Here is a 26,623-nt window from a genome sequence, read left to right as displayed (position 1 = left end):
CTTTTGACATTGCTCAAATTACAAAAGCGATCGCGGGGCAAAGCTGATTATTAGACAAGACGACTTAAATTGTCAACGGAGCCCAAGTTTTATTGAATTGTCAAGTAACTCTGCTGCCGATTGCAACTGCCACCGTTTCTGCTGCCTTTTCCTGCCAATTACTGCTCTTGCTGCTGCTGTTGTTTGGCAATTTTCAGATACTTTTTCTTCAATTACGTATACGACCTGGTTGCTCAGATCCCCCTCGCCTTGCCCCACTCTGCCAACAAACTTAAGGCCTTTTCTTTCATTTTATGTCGCATGTAATTAGTCACGATGTTGGCAGCAGACATACTGCAGGCCAAGCTGATGCTGCTGTCTGACTTTGGGTGCCATTCCCTGCACTCGATTCTTGAGCCCGGCGACTTGCAACCAGCAACCAGCAACCAGCAACTAGCAACTTGCAACTTGCGACTCTTGACTCTCGACTCTCAAACTGTCGACTGTCGAAGCCGCCTGCCTTTGTTGTTTGCCGTTGATGTTGCCATTGCCATGCTGCGCCAAGTTGGCCAGGTTGGAGGCACTACAGCATCAGCGATGGCCAACTCGGATGGGCCAATCGCGGAAGTGTGAATTGCCAGCTTCTCCAGGCGACCCAGCTGCAATTTATGTTGTCCTCAGAGCAAACTGCAGCGTAATTAGGCCAATTAGCTGAATAAACTGCTCATAAATTACACAAAAACTCCTGCAATTTGTGGCCGTCATCCTGGACTTTCCATCACCACTCTCCAGGCCCCATTTAACACATTAGAGGAGCAGCCAGCCGAGGAACTTCTATAATGTACGGACACATGCAGTGCTGGAATAATCGAGTATTAATCAAAGCACAGTTAATTTTTAAATTGGAAAAAACACCGTAAGAGGAGGAACAGAGGGGGAAACTGGTTTCTCGGTCTCGGCCCAAAACTTCTGCTAACTCATTATGCGCCAACATCAAATCAAATACGAAACACAAAATATTTCAGTTTTATTTCAGAGTTATGGAGTTCGTGTTTCTTCATTTTTTTTTCTGTATTTATGATTTCTGATTTGTGATTTCTGTTTTTCCTGTGAGCACTTGAAAACTTGTATTGCTGCGTAATGCCTCCAAGTACAGCGACAACGGCGGAGAGGAGAAGGTTTTTTCGAAAACAGTTTCTTGTTTCCATCATTTCGTTGTTTAATTTTGCTCTCCCCGATGAGTTCGCCTCGCACTTGAGACCCTCCATATCGCGCACTTGAATCTGTTACGCAAATGTGCGTAATGCGCACGAATTCAGATGGATAAAGTCGGTGGTATATATTTTTGTATATATAATCGAGTGTTGGTAACAGACCGAGAAACGGTAACAGAATGTCAGATGTGGAGGCCTTCAGCCGCCGCTTTTGAAGGCGCGTGGGCCTTGACAACGACTCAAAGTGAGGAACTCTGGCTGTCAGCTACCTCAGCGACACCAGCAACTCCGGCGAAAAATCTTCAAGTGCCTTCCGAGTGGGCAAAGAGAAATAAAGTTTACAAAATGCTGGCCATAAAGTCGAGTTTAGAAACCATTTACAACAAGTTCGCCGTGCTCTTTGCGGGCCAATGGAACACACCCAATAAAAAACTTTTAAATGGACTCGCACACATGCACCCACCTAAGGTAGTAGATCAGCGGTCGAGGAACTTTGGCATTTGCAATTAGCCAAGTTTTCTTGGCAGAGCGGGAATTCTCTTGAAGGAAAAACTGGAAATATTGCTCATGATTTACTTGGGAAAACAAAACTGATAACATTATTAATCTGCAATAAGGTCATTCTCGGCTCGACTTCTTTGAGTTTTATTTGTTGTTCTATAAAAATGTTTATGGTTATCTGGAATATTATTATGTGATTTATTGACAAATGAGGTCAATGGGGAATGTTTAATAATCCCATTGAGTAATAGAGAAAGGAAAAAGAAATAGATTTTTATAAAGAATGATTGTATTTTCTGATGAATCAAGAATTTTCTAAGGCTTTATGGTTATGATGAAAAATATCAAAAAAGGGAAAAGGATTACCTTGTTAACTTCTACAATCTTCTTAAAAAGATAAAGGTTTATATTAATGTATCCATAAAATTTATGAGTAAAACTATCATAAAGTTAGTTTCATTTATTAAGCAGTCATGGAATTCCTAACTTAATTCATAAGATGATTAAATTTCTCGATGTTAATTCCTCGTTGAGCAGAGCTAATAAAACCATTTGCATTTCCTCTGCTCGGCCAGAGGCTTCTTATTACTTTTAACGACTTTGGGGAATGGCCATAAGGAATTATTTATGTGATATTAATGATCCAAATGCCCAGCACATAGGCGCAACATGAAAATCCGACACAAATCAAACTTTTGATTGCCCCAAGGGGCGGAATGCGGAACCAGCTCGAATTAAGATCCGTCCGTGAAGATGCCCGATCTCAGATCCCAGATGAGTTCAGTGCACCGACAGCGGCCTCCAATTGCCTTCAATTGAAGATCATGTTATGAAATCAATTGCGATTGTCAAGTTGGCGATGGAGGAGAAAGAGAGCGACCGTGTGATTGACGGATGCACTGAGACAAAAGCCCGGCTCCTGCTGGACAATTAATCCTGTGCCCAACTGCGCATGGAGGGCGAGTACATAAATTCAATTTACGTGGAGTGGACCCCGCTGTCACACAATTTGCAATCAGCCAAAGCCAAAGTCAGAGACAGAGATCTGAGCTCTGAGCCAAGAGCCGTAAGCCAAGAGCCCCTCTCGACATTGGCTATGGCCACAGAGCGCGACGTGTTGGGTAATTTGGAGAATTTATGACAAGCATTATGGCAACACTGGCTCATGCTGATCGCAATAGGTATTACCGGAGCCTGTGTGCGTGTAATTCTTAGAGCGGCCGCCCCAAAACCACAAACCAGTTTCATTATTGTACACAATTTTTCCTATTTCTTTTTCAGTTGTTGTTGTTGTTGCCTCTCCTCGAGCGCCTTTTTTGATATTTATGCAACGCGCTCGGCTTTCCGATTACTCACGCTACACTGGCCGCTGCAAGAACCGCTTGCTGGTCGTGAATTTTCCAGCTACCAGCTACCAACTTCCAACTTGCAACTACCATCGACCGAGGTCCATAATAAGTCACTGGTCGGAAGGAGATCCCGGCAAAAAATTAGAGATGCCAATTATACAAATGGTCAGATGTCCGAATGCGAATCCGAATCCAAATCCGACTTCGACTTCTACTTCAACTTCGACTTCGAGCGCGAGTTTGATTCGAAGTCCAAATCCAAGACCGAGTTGGTGGTAAATTGTCAAAACGGTTAGGCGAGTGCTCTTGGCCAGTTTTCCAGTTTGACAGGCCGACAAACCGACAAAGGTGCGGCTCCAGAGGCGGAGAGCGATCGGGCCTCAGCTGGATTATGGCAGAAAGCGAACCGAAACAAAAGCGAATCAGCTAAGACCAAGCTCAAATCCCTGACGCTTTTAAATTGGTTTCTGTGCCGGCTTGGCCCAGCTGCCTAAATGTCAAATGCAATTGTCTTGGGTGGATCCGCTGCAGAGGCTTTTGGGCGTTGCATTCGGCGGACTTGGCGAGTCCAACTTTAATTGCGAAACGGGAATGAATAGCTCGGGTCTCGGCTTTTGGGTCTCTGGCAAAATGCTAAGGTTGAAGGCCTGGTCTGGGTGGGTCGGTGTGCTGGGCATACAAAGGGAATTAAGTAGGAGTTCTTTATTCATCTAAGGTCGATCTATGGGACGGCTGGCTGTGCGTGCAGAATGCGAAATGCAAATGAGACTGGCGGAGCTGGCTGAGGACGAGCTGGTATTGCGTATACGTTGCGTTGGACGGCACCACCCCACCACAGCCCAATTCAATTAAGTTGTTCGGGAAATTGGCCATGGTTACGTGTTGGATTTTCCTTCTCTGCCACACTGAAAGAAAGGGAGCTTAACATACTAACTACTGGTTTTCTTTCACACCAAGCTAAACAGCGATTAAGTTACGAAGTTAGGAAGAAATCTATCAAAAACAAAGATCAGAGTTTTAAATTCTTAAAGACCCTGCAACGATCCTTCCCATAAGTATGCAGTTTTGATCAGGATTTTCTCTCAGTGTGGTGTTCTTGGCTTTTGAAATGCAAATAAATCATCGTGTCGATGCATTTTGAGCTTGACTCTGCGTTGCCGAGGAGTACGTGATACCAGCGCACCTTCGTGTCTGGCGGCCAGGCCAATTACATATTTGTCTTGGGTCTGGCCCAAGCTCGGTCCGATTCCCCAACTTTCCGACTCTCTGACTGATACTCTGACTTTCTTGCCCTGGCCCTGTTCGTGCGCAAGTGCTCCAGTTTCCCGGTTCCTATGTGGTTCTGGGCCTCCTTCACGGCGTATTACCGTGCGATAATACCGCAATTCATCATTATTTTCTCGTTGGCGCTGTTCGCTTTAGTTTTTCCTCTAATGAAAGGGTTCCGCTCGTTTCCCCCCGGCCGTCGCTGTGATTTTCCCCGCTTCTTTTGATATATTGGCAAGTCAAGTAGTAAAAACATCGAATAAACAAAATGCCATAGTTGTTAGTAGTGGCTGGTCGGCGGCATTAGCAGTTAGCTTAGCGGTTCTTCCGGCTGATCTGTGTTTCTGATTCCCCCATTGTATTGCCATTGCATGCCCAACAAGAGGCGTGGCGCGACCCCAATTAAGCGTTAACTGATTACAATTTTAACGGCAGACCGAGGCCCACGGCCAGCCAAGATGGCAAAGCCAAAGATTTGGGCTCATTAGCTCGGCTTAAATATATAAGGAAATTACAGCAATTGGCCGGGAATGGACGGAATCGTAGGAATTGGCCAAAATGCAAATGCCAGTTCCAGTGCCAGCGGAATTCCAGCGATAAGCGGCCAGCAAATCCGCCGAAAAGGAGCCACAAATTTGCAAGCAGCAAATTTAGATCAATAAAGAACACGCAGAGTGCAGGCCCAACCCAAAAAAGGAGTTCGAACAATGGCCAAAAACAACTGGTGGCTGCTGACCTCAACTTTCTGCCAGAGTGTGGGTGTGTTAGCTAGCCCAGCTCTTACCTATATGTGTGTGTGTGTGTGTGTGTGCTAACCCATTATGGCGCCTAACATACGAATGGCGAGTCGGGGGCAGGAGATACAGCGCTGGTCTCTCTGACATTCAGAATGATTGCATCACGAAGTACAAATTTAAACAGCGATTACCCCGCCCCCGAAGCTTCAGCCACGGATGCTGTCCATTCTGAAGGAGTGCACAGAGAGAAAAAAGATTGACTTGGAGAGGATATAAGCAGTTCTTTAAATGAATCCATCATAGAAGCATCAATGGATTCAAGGCTAACACATCCTAAGGTTTGCTGGCTAGGCTTTAGATGCATCTATATCCAACTTGCCATCTTTTCTTTTCAACAATTCAGTTAATATAATATTCTCTTAGTGTATTCAAACTTCAAAGAAGAAAAGGGGGAGTTGGTGGGCTGGCAATTTCTATAAACGCTGCTAAAAGCTGCAAGCTGCGAGCTGAGTAGGAAAAGGAAGGGAAAGGCTGTGGCACGAGGAATGCCGACTATGATCAGGCCTCATGGAAATTATAAGTTTCCTTTATGTCGCCTTAATTGATGCTGCTCCGGATGCGCGGAATCTAAGCTTTTCGCTCAGCTCGTTAGCAACGTGCTGCCACAGATGACGGCCAACACACATAAGAGGCAAACTCCAGATGCAAATTGCATGTGCAAATATTGTGATGGCCAGGCCGCGGCTTTATGATTTATTCGCCATAATTATATGCAAATCGTGCGGCCGATGTGTAATTTAATGCGATTCTGCTGTAAGTGCCGCCAACGGACAGCAATCGCTCCTCATTTGCCACCTCCGCTCTGCACTGCAACCCATCCCACCCTTCCCGTTCCAATGGCCATCTGACTCTCCGTCAATGTGGAAATTAATGAGTTGCAGCCAAAGTCAGCTGCAAGTTGCGAGCTGCTCTTGCGGTCGCGCAGCAGCAACATGTTGCCGCTAATTGAGGCAACACTCCGGTGACAACTTGCCACATTTCCATGTGGTTTCTGTCGCCACCTGCGGTCTGTGGTGCGGGGGTGGCTGGGTAATTGGCCGCGTAATTGATGCAAATTGGTCAGAATAGGTTCGGAAAAGCGAACAAGCTTTTTATTGCGGATCAGAGGGAAAGTAAGATTCCTCGGAAAAACTTATGTTTCAGATTAAGAAGTCAGAGGAAAATCCTTTAGATAAAAGCTAAGACCTATTTGTAATCTTTTACTCTGTAAAAATGATTATAAATTTACGAGTGAATTTACAGATTGATACAAAGTGATTGAGTTAACAAGAATTTCCTCTGCTTTTTATTTCACAAGAAGAGCAATAAGTGCAATGTTGATACAGTGCCAAGAAAGTACTAAGAGCTGTGATAAGCCTTTGAGAAGTGCTTAATGTTGACGTGATTAAGTACTTAGCACTTACTGTTTTTAAATATTAGCTTAAAGCAGATGTATTACCAAGATACGGCTGTAATGCTCCATAAAATTCAATTTCAAATCAGTTCTAGAAGGGCATTTACGAGAAAACCATTTACGTAGAAAACCAAATTCAATAATTTATTCCAGATAAAAAGGAATTCATTTTCGAAACTCGATAGGTTCCCATTTAAAGAATTTAAATTGAAATTTAGATTTGAAACCTTTTCTAATCTCTAAGTCAGGTCTAAACCCTTTTAGGTCTCTAAAAGGCATTTCATATTACATGTTTTTCAAAACATTAGAATTAACTTATGTATTTATATAAAGCCAGCTTAAACTAAGAGCTGTCTCTTGGAAATATTTCCATTTATTCATAACCAGCTTTGCCTATTTTAAGCATTATTTGTTATTGTTTACCTAACTAAAGTTCTTGAGTTGACAATTAGAAGTGGTTGCTGGGGAAAACCCACAAAATGCAGCTGGCTGCTTTAAGCGGAAACAACTGCCAGTCGCAGGGCTAGATGAAATCGTGGAGTGGAGACACCTCCGTAGCCCCTGAGATAAGACCAGCCTTTGTTTGATCGGGCAAAACACTAGACCCCTTATCAGCCAGAGCAAACACACACGGAAGAGTTGAATGGAAAACGGAAAGAACCGAACCGGACCCGAACTCCGAAACCTAGCCCACCTGGTGCAGCGCAATTAACTAGACTGCTCCCCAAACATTCCTCCCCCGGGGGCATCCACTCCACTTATCGATTGCATTCTGGCCCGGTACTCGCACTCGTACTCATATCAGCGATGCACTCCGCCTGTGCCCCAATTTCCAAGGGGCAGACTAGCGTACCAACGGCGGAGGAGCAGGAGGGGCGTGGCATGGCACTCTAATTGGAGTAAATTATGTTTACACATTCGGCCGCCTGCAATTGGGTCACCGTAAACCAGATTGGTGGAGGCATCGGGTCGGAGATGAGGGGGAAAGTGCTGATATGAAATGCATTTCGTGTGCGGGTTTACATAATTAGGCATGCAGGGAATCTGGGGGTTCTCTCTCCCGCCACTGGGGCTTTCTTAATTAGTTCTCGCGGTTATATTTATGGTCGGGTCTTTAAAATGGAAAAGTTATCTAATAGGCGGCAGCATGGAAATGTCAGCAGGAAATGCAGGAGTTATGAGTCGATTTGGACCCGAGATAGTGCATCTATAAATAAACGGAAAACTAAACAGGTTTCCCTCTCCGAGTCCCAAAAGGTGACTCACAGTCATGACAATGAAATGGCAATTGCAGGTAGAACGGCAGCCCACGCTAGTCGTGGGTTAGGATGCCAGCGTCGGGAAAAGTAGCGCCTGCTGCACCCCCTCAACTACTACGTTGACCATATACCATATCATAGAATGTATATATATAAACCCCATAATCGTAATCATCGTTGCCGGGGCTTTTCCCAGCTGGAAAGAGAGGCTTCCCCAGCTAAATAAGAAAGAGTTGAAGCCCGACTCAGTGCCAAGCAATGCGATTGGATTCGATTATCAGCGAATGCTTCTCCGGAGCATAGTTGTCGGGCATTGTTCTGGACCGGTTCTCTCTCCCTAAGCCCAGATAGCGCGGAGCTGCTCTGCTGCTGGCGATCGCTTTTGCAACGATCAGTTTTGTAGCGCAGCTGAAAACGAGCTGATCGGCGGATCGGAAGAATAAATTCATTTAAGTAACTTTTCAGCTTGGAACTGCAGATAAGAGAAATGGCGAGCAAAGCCAGTGAGTGGCGGAAAACTCAGACCCTCCTTAAAGAGCCAATTCTAATCTCACTTTTCTTCCAGCAATCCTTCTCCTGACAATAGGTCTCCATATGGCTGCCCAGACACTGGCACAGGAATACATTGATACCTGGTTACCACGTAATAACTTTCCTCAAGGACCACAGCTGGGCACTCGAGCACTGCCAAACAACCGGGGGTCACAGAACGGCAACATCAACAACAACAACAATAACAACAACCACAGGAACAACCAACAAGCCCTGAGCGATGTGGAGGAGGTAATGTTCAACGAAAAACAGCCGACCACCACGCCACCCAATCGCCCGCCACCCACCTTCAGCTACATGGACCGCTTCAGCGCGAAGCTGTTCCATAAAGTCGTGAGACCTCAGGGTCAGCGTAATGTGGTCTTCTCGCCGTTCTCCGTGCACTCCCTGCTGGCCATGATCTACGGAGCTTCGGAAGGAAAGACCTTCCGCGAACTGCAGGAGGGCGGAGAGTTCAGAAAGGACAGTATGAAAGTGTCCCAGGACTTCGAGAGAGTGCTCAAGTTCAAGGAGCACATAGACGATGCAGATCTGAGCCTGGCCACCAGGGTCTACTACAACCGAATGCTGGGGGGCGTTAATCGCAGCTACGATGACTATGCCAAGTTCTACTTTAGCTCCGACACGGAACCCGTTGACATGCAGAACGGGAAGGACACAGCGGCCAGGATCAACGCCTGGGTGTCGGACGCCACACGGAACAGGATCCGGGAGTTAGTCGCACCCAATGACATTGACTCCCAGACACAGGCCCTTCTGGTGAACGCCGTTTACTTCAAGGGGCGTTGGGAGCGCGAGTTTGCCACCATGGACACGCAGCCCTTCGATTTCCACCACTCCGACGGAAGAACTTCCAAGGTGGCCATGATGTACAACGACGATGTGTACGGCCTGGCCGATCTGCCCGAACTGGATGCCACTGCCTTGGAACTGGCCTACAAGGACAGCAGCACCAGCATGTTGATCCTGCTGCCCAATCAGCCCAACGGTCTGGCAAATCTTGAGCAACTATTGTCTCGTCCACAATTCGATCTCAACCGCATCTCCTACCGCCTGAGTAGACAGCCAACCCGTGTGTACCTGCCCAAGTTTAGGATCGAGTTCGAGCAGGACATGACGGAGCCCCTGAAGCAGCTGGGCATCCGCCAGATGTTCTCGCCCAGCTCGCAGGTGACTAAATTGCTAGACCAACCGGTGCGAGTGAGTAGGATCCTGCAGAAGGCCTTCATCGATGTGAGCGAGGCGGGAACCGAGGCCTCGGCAGCTTCCTGTAAGTTCAGAACCACTCTCAAGACCAAAAGTTCCAAAAACTAATGACCCTCTTCCTCATTCGCAGATGCCAAGTTTGTGCCACTGTCGCTGCCTCCGAAGTCCAAGGAGTTCATTGCCAACCGACCCTTCGTCTTTGCCCTCCGAACCCCCAGCTCAGTGCTCTTCATGGGTCACGTGGAGTTTCCCACGCCGATGACCGAAAGAAATGAGCCAATAGTAGAAGGTTATAGGAATTAGGATAAGAAGGCTTCGTTTCCGAGTTGAGCCTTCGCTCGCTGCATTTCTAAGCAAAAACAAAAACAGAAACAATAATAATAATAAAGTCAAAAGCTGTATTTATGGAAAACTGATCTTTGATAACCTCGCCGCCCTGATAAGACCAATACGACCTCAACCATTCATTCCGACTCTGATTCCGATCCGGAGCAGCAGCAGCTTGTGCCTTTTCCCAGCTATTGGCCGAGGCAGCTGGCTATTCTGGATTCCCAGCGAATGGTTTTTGCCCGCTTCTGTAAGTTGGCAAACCCGTTTAGTCCCCACCGCCAGCCTCCTGCCGTCCCCGCCTCCACGGCCGTAAATCAAAGGCGGATTTCTCAATCATTTTTCAAAATGAGCGAAACTTCCTCATGCGCACTAGATCTGACTGGGGAGCCAGCGGATAGGACGCAGGGCAACCCACGGCGGGGGCGGAACGAGGCTGAGAACAGTGAGGCTGCGAGATGAGTAATTGAAATACCCGATGAAAACTGGGCATAATTAATAGCGTTCACTCAAGGTTGCTTTACACTCAACTTAAAAGTGTTTCCAGTGCAGGGTTTGGGTAGTGATAGTGAGGAATGATGTTAGGTTTGGTCTGGTATCTGGTCACTTTAGTCACTTTATTTATTATTTTCGCTTTTTTCAAAATATTTTGATAATTATTCAGTCAGCTAAACATGCATCACCATGTCCTAGCCAGAATTACTCACATTTCATAAAGCAAACATCTTAAAAGCAAAACAAACTCTTTGCAATGTTTTGTTTTGCAGTGTCGAATTGAGAGCTAGAAAGCATGCGAACTTGAAAACTGTCTGAGAGCGATAAGAAAACTGGATAGAATCTCCCGCTCTGCGGTTGACTGAATCTCTCAGAGAATTTGGGAACTCTCCCTCTAACAGAGTCCCCCGTATCGCCAGAGACCTTCAGTGACGAGCTTGGCTTTGGACCTCTCCAATCAATGACCTCAATGTCTCAATATAATTTGAATTTCCATGAATGAGCGCGTAGCTTAGTTGAGTGTAAGCCATTGGATCATTAACATTAACACTAGACTTAGCTTGGCATTTCCCAAACATGATCCACTGGCGACTACTTTCCGGCCTGCTTGTGGGCCTGGCCATAGCGCCATCGTTTCCAGTCGACGGAGAGCTCTCGGCCAGATCGGCAGCCAGTGCCTCGAATCAACGCTTTGGCCTACGCCTAACCACCAAATTGGGCCTGAGCCAGCCAGATACAAATGTGGTGGTTTCCCCCCTGCTGATACAGGCGGCACTGAGTCTGCTCTATGCGGGCAGTTCCGCGGACTCCGGAAGGGAACTCCGGCAAGCTCTGGAGCTGACCCATGCAATGGCTCCGAAACTAGCGGTCCAGGACATCCAGGGACTTTTGTCGGACCTAAAGCAGTCGGCTGCTGTTGGCTGTCGCTTGAGGTTGCTCAGCGACTTCTACGCCCAGCAACGCTTCACCTTCAACTTCCGAGATGATTTTGAGGCGTTGGCCTCGCGACTGGGTGTTGGCTGCCACCGATTGTATTGGGAAACAGCCTCGAGTGCGGCCCAGGAGATCAACTACTCCTTCCTCAGCCGCAGCAACTTCAGCCTCGGAGAGCTCGTCACTGCCTCGCAGCTGGAGTCCTTGGCCGAGCACAACACGCCCTTCTTACATATTTCCGGTATCACCTTCCGAGCTCCTTGGGCTTGGGCCTTCGATCCGACTGAGACGCAGAGCATCAACTTTCTTCAACGGAGGAAACCGTCCCAGACTGGTGGATGCCATGTTTGGCCAGCACCGCTACAGGTACGCCGAGGTGCCCGCTCTGGATGCCCAACTCATAGAGGTGCCCTTTGCCACTGCCGATCTCAGCATGCTCATTGTGTTCCCAAACCGTGCGGATGGCCTGGCCCAACTGGAGAAGAAGTTGGCCCAGTCCGATCTCCATCAGCTGAGGGGCCAGCTCCAGGAGCGCAAGGTGGCCCTCACACTGCCCAAGTTCAGAGTTTTGGTCCACTCTGCACTGAAACGAGTGCTGGAAGAGGTGAGCTGAGAAGTATTTTTAAAGTTCTTGTAGGACCAGTAATGAGACAGGAGCTTGTATGCCCTGAGATCCTAAGAGGGGGATCACCCTCTTAAGGCATCATAACTAAGAACTAGAAGTTGAGTTTGAGATACTAATAGTAAATTTCCAGCTAATAAGCTGGTTTCTTGATCAGAAGTTGTTCTACGTAAGTGGCTTTTTATGAAGAGCTACAAAAAGATTCTTTAATTAGTTTAACTTTCTTGATTCCAAAAGTCAAGTATTTTCCCAACTGAGATACAGTTCCCCCCTTTACGAAAATTAGCATTAAATATTCCTAAATTAGTTACTTTCATTATCTTAGTTAAAGTTAAGTGGCAAAATAAGTGCAAGGCTATAAAATCGGAGAAACCATTAATAAGGATAATGAGGAACATCTCTTTGGACCACTGAATATGGATGGTGATAGGAAAACTGAAAGAGAAACTCAACCTCCTTGTCATCATTTCTTTTGCAGTTGGGACTGGCGAAGCTGTTCACATCAGAGGTCCAGCTGAGTGAGGTCTTCAGCTCCATTCTGACCAGTTCTGCCCCCCTTTGGGAGCAGTGGTGCAGAGCGGCCTCCTGGAGCTGCAGGAGGAAGGCGGCAATGCTGGGGATTCGTTTTGTAAGTGACCATGGCACTGGCTGAGAAGCCCTCTAACCCTCTGTCCGTTTCTTTACTGCAGCCTTTGGGGATCTATTCCGACGAGCCCTGCCCCTGGTCATCAATCACCCGTTCTTCTATGCCATCGGCAATGACAAGACCCTGCTGCTGGCCGGCCACATCGTCGACATCTGAGCCTCGCTCTCTCTCTCTGCTGCTTACCCAATACTCGATTCCAATGCTAGCTCTAAGCGAGGTTATCGCCTTATCAGCCCCGCTCGAATCTCTGGCAAATAAACAGAATTACCCGCGGCATGCCAAAGGTGACAAATGATTTGTAAACACACTCGATCGGTATTTGATTTCGGATTTCGGGGCCCGAGAGTTGCGACTCGCGTCTAAGTCTGACTTGGAACAGCTTGTAAGGCCGCTCGGCGATCGCCGCGATTTCAGTACACATTCCGACGAGCTCCGAGAATCTCAAAAGCGAATCAAGCGGACCAGGAGACGCCCATCAACAATTTATGTGACGACCATGGCTGTCATCATCAGCTGCCTATTACGTAAGCCCCCAATTAAACGATCTGGTTTATGCACAGCGAGAAAGCGTCGTGGTTATAGGTTGTTAGTAATCTTTAGTTTGGGAAATCATTGAAAATGGAGGATTAATTATGGATATATACTGACATATATATATTCTATATTCTATTAACATCTTGAAGGTGATAAAAATGATATTTTTGTGGAATTTTCACAACTATTTTCTCAATTAGAGATTCTCAAATCTAGGAATCACATGAAGAAATCATAGATTGATTTCCAGAACTTACAGCTATGAATTTCGCTCAGTGCACAGTCAAGTGGCGGGGCGGAGCCTGGAAAACAAATTGCCACTAATGCTATGTTTCGCATCGATACTTTTAGTTCTTGTGGCGTCAGTGTCGCAGGCCAAAACCTTGGGGTACGATGCCGCTGGCGATCGTAACTTGCTGGCCGCCGATCTCTACAATGCCGTGGGTGCCGACCACCTGAACGAGAATCTGGTCATATCGCCGGCCACCATCCAGAGCTCCATGGCACTGGCCTTCGTGGGGGCCAAGGGTCAAACGGCTTCGGAGCTTCAGCAAGGACTGCGACTCGGACCAGGGGATGCGGATGCGGTGAGCCAGCGGAGTGGTAGCTACCAGCAGTCACTGACGCGCGACAACAACTTCCGACTGGCCAACAATATCTACATCAACGAGAACCTGGAGTACAAGGGATCCTTCCGGGACGTGGCCCAGCGCCAGTTCGACTCGAACATCGATAAGCTGGACTTCCATCCGCCGTACAACAAGCGCACGGCTGACGGCATCAACAGGGCTGTGGCCACCAAGACCAACGGAAAGATCACTGACATCCTCCGCCCAGAGTTGCTCAACGACCGCACCGAGGGTGTAATCGTGAACGGGGTGTCCTACTCCGCCGCCTGGCAGAAAGCCTTCAGGCTGGACAAGACCGAGAAGCGCTCCTTCCGCACTGGCAGTGGACAGTCTGTCAAGGTAGACACCATGTGGACACTGCAAAACTTCAACTACGCCGAGGTTAACTCTCTGGACGCCAAGGTCGTGGAGCTGCCCTACCAGAACTCCGACTTCTCCATGCTGTTGTTGCTGCCGAATCGCAAGGATGGATTACGAGCCCTGCAGCAGTCGCTGTCCGGGAAGAATCTGCTGGCCGAGATCGGAGCTATGAGCCAGCACAAGGTGGAGGTGCTGCTGCCCAAGTTCAGCGTTACCTTTGGCGTGGGTCTGGAGGGACCGTTCAAGAAGGTGAGTAGATCATCTGTCTGAGTTGCTTCTAAGAAATATTTCACAATCTGCCACACCTTTCATGCAACGATTAAGCGAGGTTTCTATGACATTGATCACCAATCAATTTATTTAGCACTTGATTGACAAATGGAAAGGCCATTAAAAGACAGAAGCTTCCTTTTACAAATAACTATTAAAGAGTTTATCTGAGCAGTTAAACTAATATTAACCTATAAATTTAGTTGGGCGTCCACACGATGTTCTCGAGGGACGGCGACTTCGGCAACATGTACCGCATGTTCGTTAGCCATTTCATTAACGCAGTGGAGCACAAGGCCAACGTGGAGGTGACTGAGGCGGGAGTGGAGCAGCCCCTGGAAAGTGGATGTAAGTAGCTATAAACACAGATGCCCCAGGATTGGAAATTAAATCAAATTTCTTAACCCAACAAAACAGTACTGAAGGGTCTCTTCTCGCGCTCCAAGAAGTTCGAGGCGGATCATCCGTTTGTGTTTGCCATCAAGTACAAGGACTCGATCGCCTTCATCGGACACATTGCCAACTACGCCTATGTCTGAGGACAGACGGAGGTGCAGAGTTGATTAATCTGTTAATCATTTTGTTTATAGCAGCCAAATGTTCCGCAATCCCAAAGCAAAATATAAGCTAAATGCAAATTGAGTTTGTTTATTGCCTTCAAACAAAAGACTCTTCTTAGATATTCCGAGATTAGATTGTCACCCGAAAGAATTAACAAGTTTCATGAAACTGGCTGGATTATTTATCCAACGGCTGAATGAATGTCTAACATTTAAGGTTCTTTATTAATCCTGGCCTGAGACTCACCTTTCTAGCTCGACGGGCATTTGATTTGGGTTATCCATGTTTGAGGGAGCTGAGGATATATCCGAGCTTCTTATCGCTGGCGTTTTATCAGCTGAAGTCTTTTGCCTTGGCTTTTCGCTTGATTTGCATTCATAGGTATTTCACTGATCACTGATCACTGATCACTGGTCACACTGGTGACACTGGGTGTGTGGGGGTGGGGGTGTGGTGCCTTGTGGCATTATTTATATTTATTATCTTATTCTGCGGTTTCTCGGCTGACTGCGTTGTGTTGTTTCCTTTAATCGGGCACATAAATCAACAAGAGCCAAAAGCCGAGCCAACTGACAACAATTTGAGCTTAGGCGTATTTATTATTTCTTGGCGCGCTCGTGAAAAAATTCGCGGAGTGCCTGTCGATATTGGCGGCAGCGGCGGAAACTGGTTCGCGCACCGAATTAACTTTGGCTATGACCAGGCCCGATCTTTCGGCCTAATTGTATTTATGCATGTGGCCGGGGACATTCGGCAGGGGGTGGGTGGTGACCGCTTTCTGGCCATTTAAAATAATTGATGCACATTTCCCGGCCGCTTATAAAAAACACACAGACACTGCAGGCACTTCAAGCTCCTTCCTCCTTGGCCACTGCACGCGACAGCTGCCCGATTTCTGGACTCCCGTTCACCGATTCCCGGCACTTGATAAGCGCAGAAACGCCAAAACGCAAAAACGTAGAAACGCAAAAACGCGGGGGCCGTCCTCGAGCCGTTTCGTCCCGTTCCTTTCCGTTACGTTTCGTTTCGATTCACTTCGTTCCGTTCGATTCGCTTGCGCATGCGCCCGTCCGCGAGTTCAGCAGTCGTGTGAGGCGCGCAGCAGACTGAAACCCATCGCCGATCGGCCCCAAAGACGAACTCCAAAAAGTGCCGAACTCCCCAGCTGGCGCTCTCTCTCGCTCTCTACAGGGGGCTTCCGCTCTGCCCAAATACCGGTAATCTAAAAATACCGGGAACAGATGCCGGCAGATATATTTGTCTGTTTCTGCAATTGTAATGACCGCGCGGCGCTGCGCTGCTCCCTCCGAAACTTCGCGACTGCTCGTCCCTTTGTTAGAACTCAGCGGCTGCCCCCTGACAAGTTTTCTTTGTTTCTGCGCCTGGTGAGCGGAATTTTAAAGAGCCCAGCCCGAAAGGGGCAAGAACTGCAGCAGGTGCATGGTGCATGGTGCTTGCTGCATGAGGCATGGCTGTGGTGCAAGCGCTTTTAAAACAAATGCCACAAGTGCTGCCCCTCCACCTCGAGGGCAGTGGAAACTTGTTTCCCGCAAACTGACAGTTCATTTAGCTAATCCCAGATCCTAACATCCGGGAGTAATCATGCGATCTTGTTCAGCCTCTGCATGAAATCTATTTGGTGGTTCTTAAGTGCCCAGTGCTATAAATATTTTTATTACTATTCCTTATTACTTAATTACTTTTGAAATTAAAAACATTTCACTTGATTTGATAAGCTTTTCGTAGATAGATGAAGGGTTAGTATATGAAAATAAAATCTGGCTAAATAGTTCCATTTATACGGAAGGGGTGGGTCTAGAATGGAAGGATTAAAATATATCCAAGATGAGCATTTTTAGTTGATATCTTTGAAGACCTTTTGTAACAAATTTAATTCCATAAATAATCAAAGAAATAGAAGTAAGTTTAAGCCTTTAAGCACACGGTCTTAAGACCTGCATTAGAAAATATCTGTTAAAGGTTTTAAGCCAACTCAGGTAACCCCTTTAAGCTTAAAACCAGACAAAAAGTTAAGGTGCCACAGTGCCACAGTGCATCCAGCTGTCGTTAATTATTTTCGGGAATTTTCTCCGACTCTTTCCGTTAATTTTGGGGTCGCACGTTCGGTGTGTCGTTTTCGAGTTAAATATTGCAATTGTCTTCGACGATTTTCGGTTTTATATGCTTTTTACTTAAATATTTATTTTTAGCTCGAGCCCTGACAGACCACCAGGTTGCAGGTTTGTGTTATGAGAAATCTCCCCGTACTTAACTGGTTTCTGTGACTTGCATATCTGATTCCCAAATACGACGGTAATTGGATTTCCACCTCAAATAATGGATTCGACGCGCCCGTAAATAGAAGAGAGAAGTCCAAAGTGTAAAATCATTCTCACTTCTATAGCTTTTCTAATCATTCGGTTAGAAATTATGAAGATCCATCTGATAACGCTTTTGGGAGTAGCATTAACTGCCTTTGAGTTTCCTGAAACTCTAGCTCTGACCAGGGACTTGGCTTCCCAGTGTATCACATGTCCAGATGAGTTCAAGGGCAAGATGGTCTGCGCCTTCCTCAACGGCTGCCACCTGCAGATGGAGTACTGCTCCATGCTGGTGTTCAACTGTGCCCGTCAAGTGCATCATAGACACTGTGAGAATCGTTCTCCGAACATGACTAAGAGATACCCCTTACTAACTTGACTTTCTTTCAGTGTTCCTGGTGATGAACGAGGGTAGGTGCCAGAATGTTCGCGGACCAGAGTGCACCTTTATGGATTTCTAAGTACTAGCGGAGACTGCCCGCGTTTATTGATTGATGGAATGATTACAGTTTAAAGTGCTTAATCTGAGTGGAATGTATGATTAATATTAAAACTTGACAATGTGTCCGGTGAAGTAGACGGCGTGCTTATCGCGGATGATGAACACAAACGGATGGTCGGCCACGAAGGTCTTCGGGTCCAGGGGCAGGGACATGGGCACTCCGGCAGCATCTGTGGGTGAAAGGAGAGGTGTTTGCTTCTTCTGGAAGTTGTTAGTAACCCAAATGACTTACAACTGACGCCAGCCGCCTCGCATCCAATCTCGTTCACATCGATGAAGGTCTTGTGCTGGACCTTGGTGATCCGTGTGCCAATGGGCGAGTCCTGGAAAATGTTGCTGAAGTCGGCGGCATCGGAGAACATGGCACTGATTCCCATCTGAAAGAAGGGTTAAAAGGCGTTATAGGCAATAAGGGTTAAGGAAGATATTCTCTGATCTCTTATTAGTCTGAAAAAGAGGCGACATTCTGAAGATATTTCAGTTTCTGACAGATCATTGATCCTCATAGCAGATAGCCCCTGGTACTCTCTATACTCTCTATAAAGATCACATCCCCATCTTACCTTATTCAAAGTGGGTCTGAGATCCGTGTCGAACTCGAACTTGAACTTGGGCAAGTAGACGGACACGCTCTGCCACTGCCAGCGTTCCTCAAGCAGGCTGAAGTCGACTCCCTTGAGTTTCTGCTCCAGGACTTGCAGACCGGAACGCTGGTTGGGCAGGATGAACCACATGGTCAGGTTGATGTTCTCGAAGAATAGCTCGATGGCCTTGGCGTCCAGCTCCGGATAGTCAGCGTAGTAGTACCAGTTGTCGGCGAACATCGTGGGCACCTGGATGGATTGCCTTTCGCTCAGCCAGAATTCCCGATCCCGGGTGTCCTCATCGTTGAAGGGCCGGGCCCAGCGGGCCTTGAAGTAGATGGCGTTGATCAGAGCCACATTGGTGTCCGGTTCCAGGCTGTCCACCACCCGTTCGATTTTGTCCTGCGTCTGCTGCTTGACCCACTTGTTGATCCGCTCCACGGCCTCCGTTTCGCGACTAAAGTCCAGGGGTTCCACCTCGGAGTCAAAGTACGTTTGGGCCACCTCGCGGAAGTGGTCCGACACCTTGAGCTTCTCCCGGGTGTACACCTTGTTGGCGATCTCCAGAACGGTCTTGGACTTGATGTACGAGTGCAGCAGATTGTGGTAGCTCTCGGCTAGGCCATCCTTGCTCTCCTTGGCGGAGGCGTGCAGCGTCTTCTGCAACTCCGTAGCGGTTCTGCCCTCAGCTCCGTAGTAAGCCAGGCCAAGGGCCAGTTGGATGGAAACGGGGGAGATGATCACGTTTTCATCCTGACGATCCGTGGCCAGGGTCTGGAAGAGCTCGGTGGCAAACAGATTCCGTTCCTTGATCGTGTTCCCATAGCCACCTGGTATGGAGATCAACGCCCCAAGAAGTATGACTAAGAGACAAAACAGAGAGATTAGATTTTAGGAGGAGTTGCTGCTAGGAATCTTGGGATGGAGAGCTCACTGCTTAGCCAGTGGTTCATTGCGCCCGCGTCGACACCTGGAGACTAAAAGTGAAATGGCACTGCTACCTGGCATTTATAGCCACCAGTTGGCCAGGAATCAAGGTGAAGCCACGCTAAGAACGACGCTGGCCGAGGCAGCGATTGCGACAGCGACAGAGGCAGAGCCTTATGCACTTTGCATTATAAGCAGCACCAAAGAAAGGCAGTTAAAAAGGAGAGGGTGTCTGGGATGATCGATAATCCGAATACCCTTGTTTTCCCTTGGTATTATTACAGTAAACCTTATCTCAGAGGAAAAGAATCCAAACAAAGGCTTTGCTTTCCTTGTAATTCGAGGCAGTCGAATGTAGTTTTCCTCTGGGAATATCGGATTTTGAGTGTTATCTTTCAGCATTTGTATCTGCTTTATCATCAGTTCATGTAGTGCCCATATATAAACACCCTTTAGTTCAGTTAACACCAAACAAGGTATGTATCCAAATGAAAGAATTCATGATTTTTCTAGATTTTTAATAGGAGTTATCTCTAACCATTTATACATACAGTTAGCATGTAACTGATTTATCTATAAATTAACAACATTCGATAAAAAGAATCAACTAATAGGCCCAAAGTTAGCATACCCATTCTTACAGGGTAGCAAAAAGAAAGAAAGAAAGAAAGGAACTTTAAGGCGGATTGGGTTCTTAACCCGATCACCTGCTAATACTGGGAAGAGTCTCGGCAGGTACACTCTCTTCTCTTCTCAGATGCTTAAGTCGCATTCTCTCAGTGGAATTCTCTATTTTCTCTCTCTCTCTCTCTCGCAATCTCTTTTACCGACTATCCAGCAGTGCACTTGAGTTTTTGTTGCTTTCGCCTTCTGCACTTGTTGCCCACCTCTCGCCTCGAGTGGCCGCCTTGGGATTTACTCTGCTGTCAAATTATTTACATGCATGCTTGGACCCAACGCCAAAGCTGGAGAGGATTGGCTTGGAGATGGGGCTGGAGATGGGGCTGGAGATGGGCATGGGGATGGGGCCCTGAAATCGGGATTGCATTAACTCTAATTTCTCGTTTACGAACACGAACCAAAATGTTCAGGTTTTATGGCCTTTGCATTTAATGAGTTATTTTCGTATTTGTTTAGATAATGCGTCCATAAACAAAGGCAGCGGGAAAACAAACAGCATTGCGCATAAATTGTTTATCGGGCTTGCAGTTGCCACCCCCCCACCACTTATTCCAATTAACAATTAACGGCAACGCCGGCACACACGAATTTACGAAATTTCAGAAACTCGGAAGGCCAAAATCGAAATGAAATCTCGGCGAGCTCAGGTGACTGCCCACTGAGCCAAAGAGCAGAAAGCAGGACTGGGATGCCTGCTTCTCCCGCTGATTTATCAAAAGTCCCGAAATTCGCAGAGGTTATTTATGCACATTTTGTGTGAAATGCTAATAAATTTTAATGGAATTTTAAAAACATGCTTTATGGACCCGTCCCGGCAAACTGGAGAGCTGAAGAGCTGGAGAGGTAGAGAGGTAGAGAACTCCTCCCGAAAAAATGGAGAATAATAAAGAATCTGGCACAAGGAAGACCTCTTTTGTGAGGCTCTTCTTTGGGTGTCATAAATTGCCAGCTTCCGTGGGTTATGGTGGCTGCCTCTGCTTTGACTGGTTGACTGATGGGCTCCTTTAGCCCCGCTGATCTTGCATAATTACGATATAGATATAAGGCCCAGGATCGGAGGCTGATGGCAGCATTACAAGGCACAAAAACGAAACGCTCCAAACACTTTCAATCGGCGGCTGGGGGATTGAGGGCTGCCTTAAAAGCACAAAACCAGATTCGGTTTAACCTTATATAATGCAACACCACTACCAATCTGTAGAATGAGTCGGTCTGTGTATCCGAGCCTCGGTGTGTCCTGTCTCCTGGCAACGACCGGAGAAGCGCTGCTGACCGTTCTGATTGAATGATTTCACTGATCGAGACAAAACATGTTAAAGATCGTGAGATGCCGGGCCGCAAAGCTCTTTGGCAGCGGCTCTTGTCTCTCCAGATACACACAGCTCAGCTGCTGGGGGGGATCGGAGAAGGGACTCAATCAGGACACTGCAAGAAATTTCTATAAGATTTTATCTTATAGGCTGTAAGGGTTATAGATCGAGTACAGCAAAAAACTAGTCCTAAAGGGTATATTCTTGCTATAAACAGTCTTTAACTTCCTGATTAAAATAAAAATGCTTATTTATTGGTTTACATATAGCAAACAGGTGGAAAACCTTTAACGTTAAAGCTTAAATATAAGCTAAAAAATGTGAAAAATACTGTCGGATTGGTGCCTTCTAACTCCTTATAAAGTTTTTTTAATAACTTAGAATTCCAACACATTTTGGGCTTCGTTGGGTAATGTTTCCCGGTCACGCTCTATAAAATATTACTGCTTAAACCAGTTAGCCAAAAGAGTTACTGTTTTAGTTAGAAATTAAGCAATTAAAGTAGTTGAATATGAAAGATATGCATCCAAAGCTATGCATAAATCGAGAATTTGCAATTTCTTTCGGTGGATTCATCATGCAACGGCAGCAAAATGCTGCGGCTGCCGCTGTTCATAAAAATAAACTTGGCAAAAACGTCTTCCTCCGGCATAGCTGGAGCGGAGCTGGAGCCCTCTCTTCCCCGAAGAGCGATCTTGGGACGCGGCTTGGAAAAGCATAAGAATGATGAGGCAGCAGCACGAATTATGTGATCGCTGCTGCATCTTGGCTTTCCTGCTAGCTGTGTGCGTGCGAGTAACCCAAAACCAGTTGATGATAGAGCACAAACCCCGAGCGCCCAGCTCGCAAAAAACTCCCCAAACACTACCAAAAACAAAAGCAAAACAAAAAACAAACATAAACGTAGAACAAAAACAATGGCAGCAATCGCTCTCCGCCTGCCCTCTGTTTGGCCACTGCTGCTGCTTTTTATAAACAATAAATTTGCACATAACTAAAACAGAATACTCGACATTTGCATAGTATCGGAGATGTATCCCCAGGGGATTCGCTCGACCTGTGCGTGTCCGCCTGACGGAGGTGAACAATTGATGGGGCACCCTGTGGAATGGGGCAGGGGTTCGTGGCAAGACTTCGATCGAAGATTGTGCGGGAGTCAAATGAGTGAGAGCCCTTGTCTAGCCAAGTGCCCGATGAGTTTGATCTTACTAACAGTCATCGTCTTTAGTCTGTGAGAGGAAATGGATAATAACCATTCAAGAAATGGATTATATATAGCAAGTCCTATCTTTGTATACTGTTCATTGCTTATGGATGACTCTTTATAAGGTAAGTCACCTGAATCTCTAAAGAAAAGTCTAGGCTAGTAAAGAAGTTTTCATTCTGTAAGATTGGGTTTGATAGTAACACATCAAGATCAGAAATCTAAGTCGAAGTTTAGCTGACTTCTTACTGATTTTCCTCTCAGATATCTATCACTCTTTAGCTCCATTGAATAGCAAAACTTTGTAAAGACTTGTAAACTGATGAACTTATTACCTACACCTCAACATAATCATAAATTAATATTAATAAAATTCAACAACAGCTTTCCACAGCAAGACATGGAAACACCCAGGAGTAAAGACCCGCGAATATGGCCATAACACTAAAAAATAAATACTTTTAATGGCCATAAATTCTAAGAAATAATCTGAGAAATCGTCAAACGAAAGTTAACCGCATGACAAAGGTCCCAGCCGGCTCTTCCGACCAGCTGTCATCTCAGAAGTGGTTTGGACACCACTCAGCCGCCCCAGCCCGCAGCAACGGGGTGCCACAAAGTGGGGACAACTTTTGCTACAAGTGAGGTAATTAGCTAAATGCCGCAGCCCAATCTAATCGACAGCTTCAGCGAGGCACTTTGGTGAAAACCGAGAGGCGTTGGTCAGCTCGACTTAGTCTGCCGCCGATCGGAAAAACTTTCATTCAATTGCTGCGGCAGCATCAAGTGAGCAGCAAATCAAGCGTCCCGCATATGCAAATAGAGACTTGCCACACTCCATACGCACACTCGAAATGAAATGTTTAAACTAAAAAATCAAATGACATTCAGTTTTTAAAGTAAGTTACTTTAAAATGCTCTGAGTTTTTGAAGCCATAAGAAGTATTAGATTTTTTCTTAGTTTGTCAAAAATTAGGAAACTCTTTCCCAGACCTTCGGAATGGTTTAAGAAATCTGGATATGACTCTTAGTAGAAAAGATTTTTATCTTTTAAAGTTATTACTCTACCATCAAGTACTGGATTTCTCACAAATCCATTGAATATTTGAGAATGCCGGACTTTGATTCAGGGTTGCACTTCTCAGTGCAGTTTTCGAGAGCAATTCCAAAGTCCGGCTCCCTGGCGGCGGCGGTGTTGTCCACTTGACCAGGCTACAGACCCAACAACCACATCGCTGACAGGGACAAACGCAACAGAAACGGCGGCAACAGCAACAACAACAATAACAAGCACAGCTGCAACATGGATGACACGTCAATCTCGAGCTGCCCACTTGGAGCACGGTGCATGCAACTGGGAACTGGATTTGCCCATACTAGAAGTTTCAGCCGCGACAAATTAAGCTGCAACGACCAGAACGACTCCTTGTACTTCCCATTAATTAGCACTAAAATAAACCGATCCATGGACAAGGGGGTCGGGCCCTGGCCTTTCGTTTTCTACGAAATCACGGACATCTATCAGCAGCAACATGCCACACGACGTTGTACCCTGTCCGTTAAGGCATCTGACAGCCGCCTAAGCAGTCAATTGATATGCCCAAAGTGGGCACAGCCGACATCTAGTACCCAACATCCAACATCCAATATCCAGAATCCAACTTCATAGAAGGGCACCAGCCAACCAGCTATCCAACCAAATCGAATCCAATTCAAGATGCTGCCGAAGATGACGAGGAACGCTCTCGATATGATAGACAACATATCAATTTGGGGAAGTTGATGCTTAATACACTTTAAGAAGTTCAAGTTTAAGAATTTTATAATAGCATTTGAATCAGAGAATCCATCAGAAAGGTGGAAAACTCAAGTAGAATCTTTCCCATCATTGGCTACCAACTTTATGGTATAGTTATTAAATTGTGTTCATCAATGTTCCTTTCCTATCATAAGTTATTATTATACTTTCATAACGCACATCTTCTTTTCGTTTTCTTACAAAACCATACCATTTTTCCCAAGTGCATTCCCCTAGCAATATTTGGGCAACCTTCGACGTTTATTTGTCTATCGGGCAGAAATGTGTCCATCATAAAACGTCAATTAGCTGATTGATATCAGCGCTCATTCGATCCTCAATTATTTCAATTTATGGCCAACAGGAAATTGCGGCAACTGCCACTGCGCAGAACAAATGACATGATCAAGATGCCATTGCGGCTTGGGCCTGGGATTTGGGCATGGATGCGGTTAGGCACCCAGATCCTCCTTCTATTTCTCCTTCTATTCCGATGGCGCTGTGCGGCTTTTGGTGGCGTACTTTATGTAACGATCGCCATTCGGGCAGCGGCAGCCACAAATGTTGCAACTTTGCAATGCAAATTCTGCAGCGAAGATGCATTTGGAATGAAAATGTTTGGCCAAAGCACACTCTCAGCGGGAATTGGCACGATGATGATGATGACGATGAGGCTACCATCCCATTTCCAGCCGGCGAACTTGCAGCGATCATCCGCGGCAAATGGGACTGTCTCCTCCAGGAGCCCAAGATATTTCCACTCCCGCTTTTTGTCTTTTTTTTTTCTTTTTCGAGTATGCTAATTTGCTTGTCAAAATGACACATCGATATGCTGGGATGGGGCAACGAGAGATGCACAGAATCCGATGGCTGGCTTTCATCAGTTTCGAATGGCAGCCTAAAGATATGCCGCGATATTCTTCTCATCGATGACAGCCAATTTTCAGCAACAATGGGATAGGAAAATATCGCATGGGAGAAAAAAGTCAACGCACTGAAAGGACTTTCTGTTGGAAAAATCTAAAATTAGATACAAATTAGGTCTATAAAATAATCAAAAATTACTTGAAGTTGAAGTATTGTCGTAGTAAAATATTTAAAAACTGTAGTTTAATTTTTATTCAAAAATATTCCCAAACAAAAGCCAACTTAAACGGCATCATAAAAAAGCATCTCAGTAGCAACCGCAGACGAAGTTGCAACAGCAGCAGTTGCAACAAAAGCATGAGCAAAATTGAGCTGTCTCTCAGTTTTTGTGCAGTTTTTGTCCCTCTTTCAACCAATTTATTGACGTATGGACCCGGCCTAAAAGCGTGTGAATAGCAACAGAAGTTCAGGACTTTCAGAGCCTCATATCCTCCTTTCAGCACACACTTTTTATGTAAATTCTCGCGATTTTCCCCGCACACATTTGAACGTTTTAAAAGCGGATTTTCCGCCGCTTTTTACGATCTGAGAGGACAGGGCTTTTTCCTATTTTGGGTTTGTGACGGAGTTAGCTGTCGCTAAATTTACTGTTCGACACGCCCTGCCAAAATAGTTTTAGCGAGTGCGTTTTATGAGGAACACGCAGGCAGGCAGTGCCACCTCACGAAAATGTGTTAATGTGCGAGATTCGGATTCGGATTAGGATTGGGAATGGGCTTTGGCTTTGGCTTTGGCTGGGAGTTCCAGACTGAGCCCCCGAAGTCTAAAGTGACATCTAAATGGAACCGCCCGAAAGTATGCAATGACATATGGAGTCGGAGTGGGGAGATTGGGGATTTCAAACTGGACGAGGAAACTGGCAGTTTTTGGGGTGACGAGGGCTAGAACACGGCTAAACAATTGCAAAAGTGTAAAATGCGTTAAGCCAACTGAAATGGGAAACCCTCGACCTCTTTAACCCATCCCCCGCTCCTCACCCATCACACACCACGCATCCTACAGCTTAGCAACTTTTGTTGATGCCCCAACTGCGACTTAGTTTCTACTTTGATGGATGTAAAGCTCTTTGTTGTGCGCGAACACTGAGAGAAATCAAGACTATTAAGCTATGAATATTAACTAAATATAATAATTAAAATATTTTTTAAATAAAAATACAAAAAGGTGAGTAGGTTAAAGAAATACTAAGGAGTTATATCAAGATAATGATACCACAAATTATTATAAAAATTATGTTTTTTTTTCAGTGTATTATATCTTTCATGTGTTTGAGTGCGTATGTGTTTGTGCTGGATTTATTTGTGGCAACACAAAGATTTTTTAATGGCATCTTTTGTAGCAATTTTTTATACACTCTCTCCGGCTCACACCCAAAGCCATTTCATAAGCACCCCGCATGCGAGTGGGTGGGTGTGCTTTCGAGGGACGGAACATTTGATATGGCACCCCAAACTCCACCAGTGAGGGTTTAAGTCT

The 26,623-nt window shown here is 46.1% G+C and overlaps 5 protein-coding genes across 5 annotated transcripts in view; 3 read left to right on the top strand and 2 right to left on the bottom strand.

Moving 5' to 3' along the window:
* The window catches only part of LOC108112641 (protein prickle), a 62,582-nt gene extending 46,596 nt beyond the window's left edge, over nucleotides 1-15,986 (bottom strand). Inside the window, exon 1 of the mRNA XM_017222757.2 lies at nucleotides 15,140-15,986. Coding sequence (XP_017078246.1) covers nucleotides 15,140-15,177 — 38 coding nt within the window. The 5' untranslated portion in view covers nucleotides 15,178-15,986. The remainder of the gene's footprint in view (nucleotides 1-15,139) is intronic.
* LOC108112070 lies at nucleotides 8,142-14,970 on the top strand. Its single transcript, XM_041819718.1, has 11 exons — nucleotides 8,142-8,261; nucleotides 8,324-9,580; nucleotides 9,647-9,817; nucleotides 10,898-11,512; nucleotides 11,589-11,875; nucleotides 12,372-12,411; nucleotides 12,583-12,683; nucleotides 12,850-13,063; nucleotides 13,425-14,311; nucleotides 14,536-14,680; nucleotides 14,750-14,970. Exons 1-11 carry the CDS (start codon nucleotides 8,246-8,248, stop codon nucleotides 14,869-14,871), a joined length of 3,855 nt encoding a protein of 1,284 aa, XP_041675652.1. The 5' UTR covers nucleotides 8,142-8,245; the 3' UTR covers nucleotides 14,872-14,970.
* LOC108112647 (serine protease inhibitor 42Dd) lies at nucleotides 10,809-12,846 on the top strand. Its single transcript, XM_017222762.2, is given in 5 exon segments — nucleotides 10,809-11,574; nucleotides 11,576-11,875; nucleotides 12,372-12,441; nucleotides 12,444-12,521; nucleotides 12,583-12,846. Coding segments are annotated over 5 exon segments (1,221 nt in total). The 5' UTR covers nucleotides 10,809-10,914; the 3' UTR covers nucleotides 12,696-12,846.
* Nucleotides 15,987-17,319: 1,333 nt separating the features above from the next.
* Nucleotides 17,320-17,765, top strand: LOC108112232. The gene is made up of 2 exons (XM_017222053.2): nucleotides 17,320-17,543; nucleotides 17,605-17,765. The coding sequence occupies exons 1-2, from the start codon at nucleotides 17,324-17,326 to the stop codon at nucleotides 17,673-17,675; spliced, it is 291 nt and encodes a 96-aa protein (XP_017077542.1). The 5' UTR covers nucleotides 17,320-17,323; the 3' UTR covers nucleotides 17,676-17,765.
* Nucleotides 17,669-19,311, bottom strand: LOC108112231 (serine protease inhibitor 42Dd). The gene is made up of 4 exons (XM_017222051.2): nucleotides 19,235-19,311; nucleotides 18,280-19,163; nucleotides 17,949-18,093; nucleotides 17,669-17,886 (listed from the first exon to the last, which is right to left on the bottom strand). Exons 1-4 carry the CDS (start codon nucleotides 19,251-19,253, stop codon nucleotides 17,762-17,764), a joined length of 1,173 nt encoding a protein of 390 aa, XP_017077540.2. The 5' UTR covers nucleotides 19,254-19,311; the 3' UTR covers nucleotides 17,669-17,761.
* Between the last annotated feature and the right edge of the window lie 7,312 nt (nucleotides 19,312-26,623).

The sequence above is a fragment of the Drosophila eugracilis genome, unplaced genomic scaffold (genome assembly GCF_018153835.1).
Source record: "Drosophila eugracilis isolate 14026-0451.02 unplaced genomic scaffold, ASM1815383v1 contig_90, whole genome shotgun sequence".
In the NCBI taxonomy this organism is placed as follows: Eukaryota; Metazoa; Arthropoda; class Insecta; order Diptera; family Drosophilidae; genus Drosophila; species Drosophila eugracilis.
Note: the sequence above shows the minus strand (reverse complement) of the source record. Positions and strands in the feature narration are given on the sequence as shown.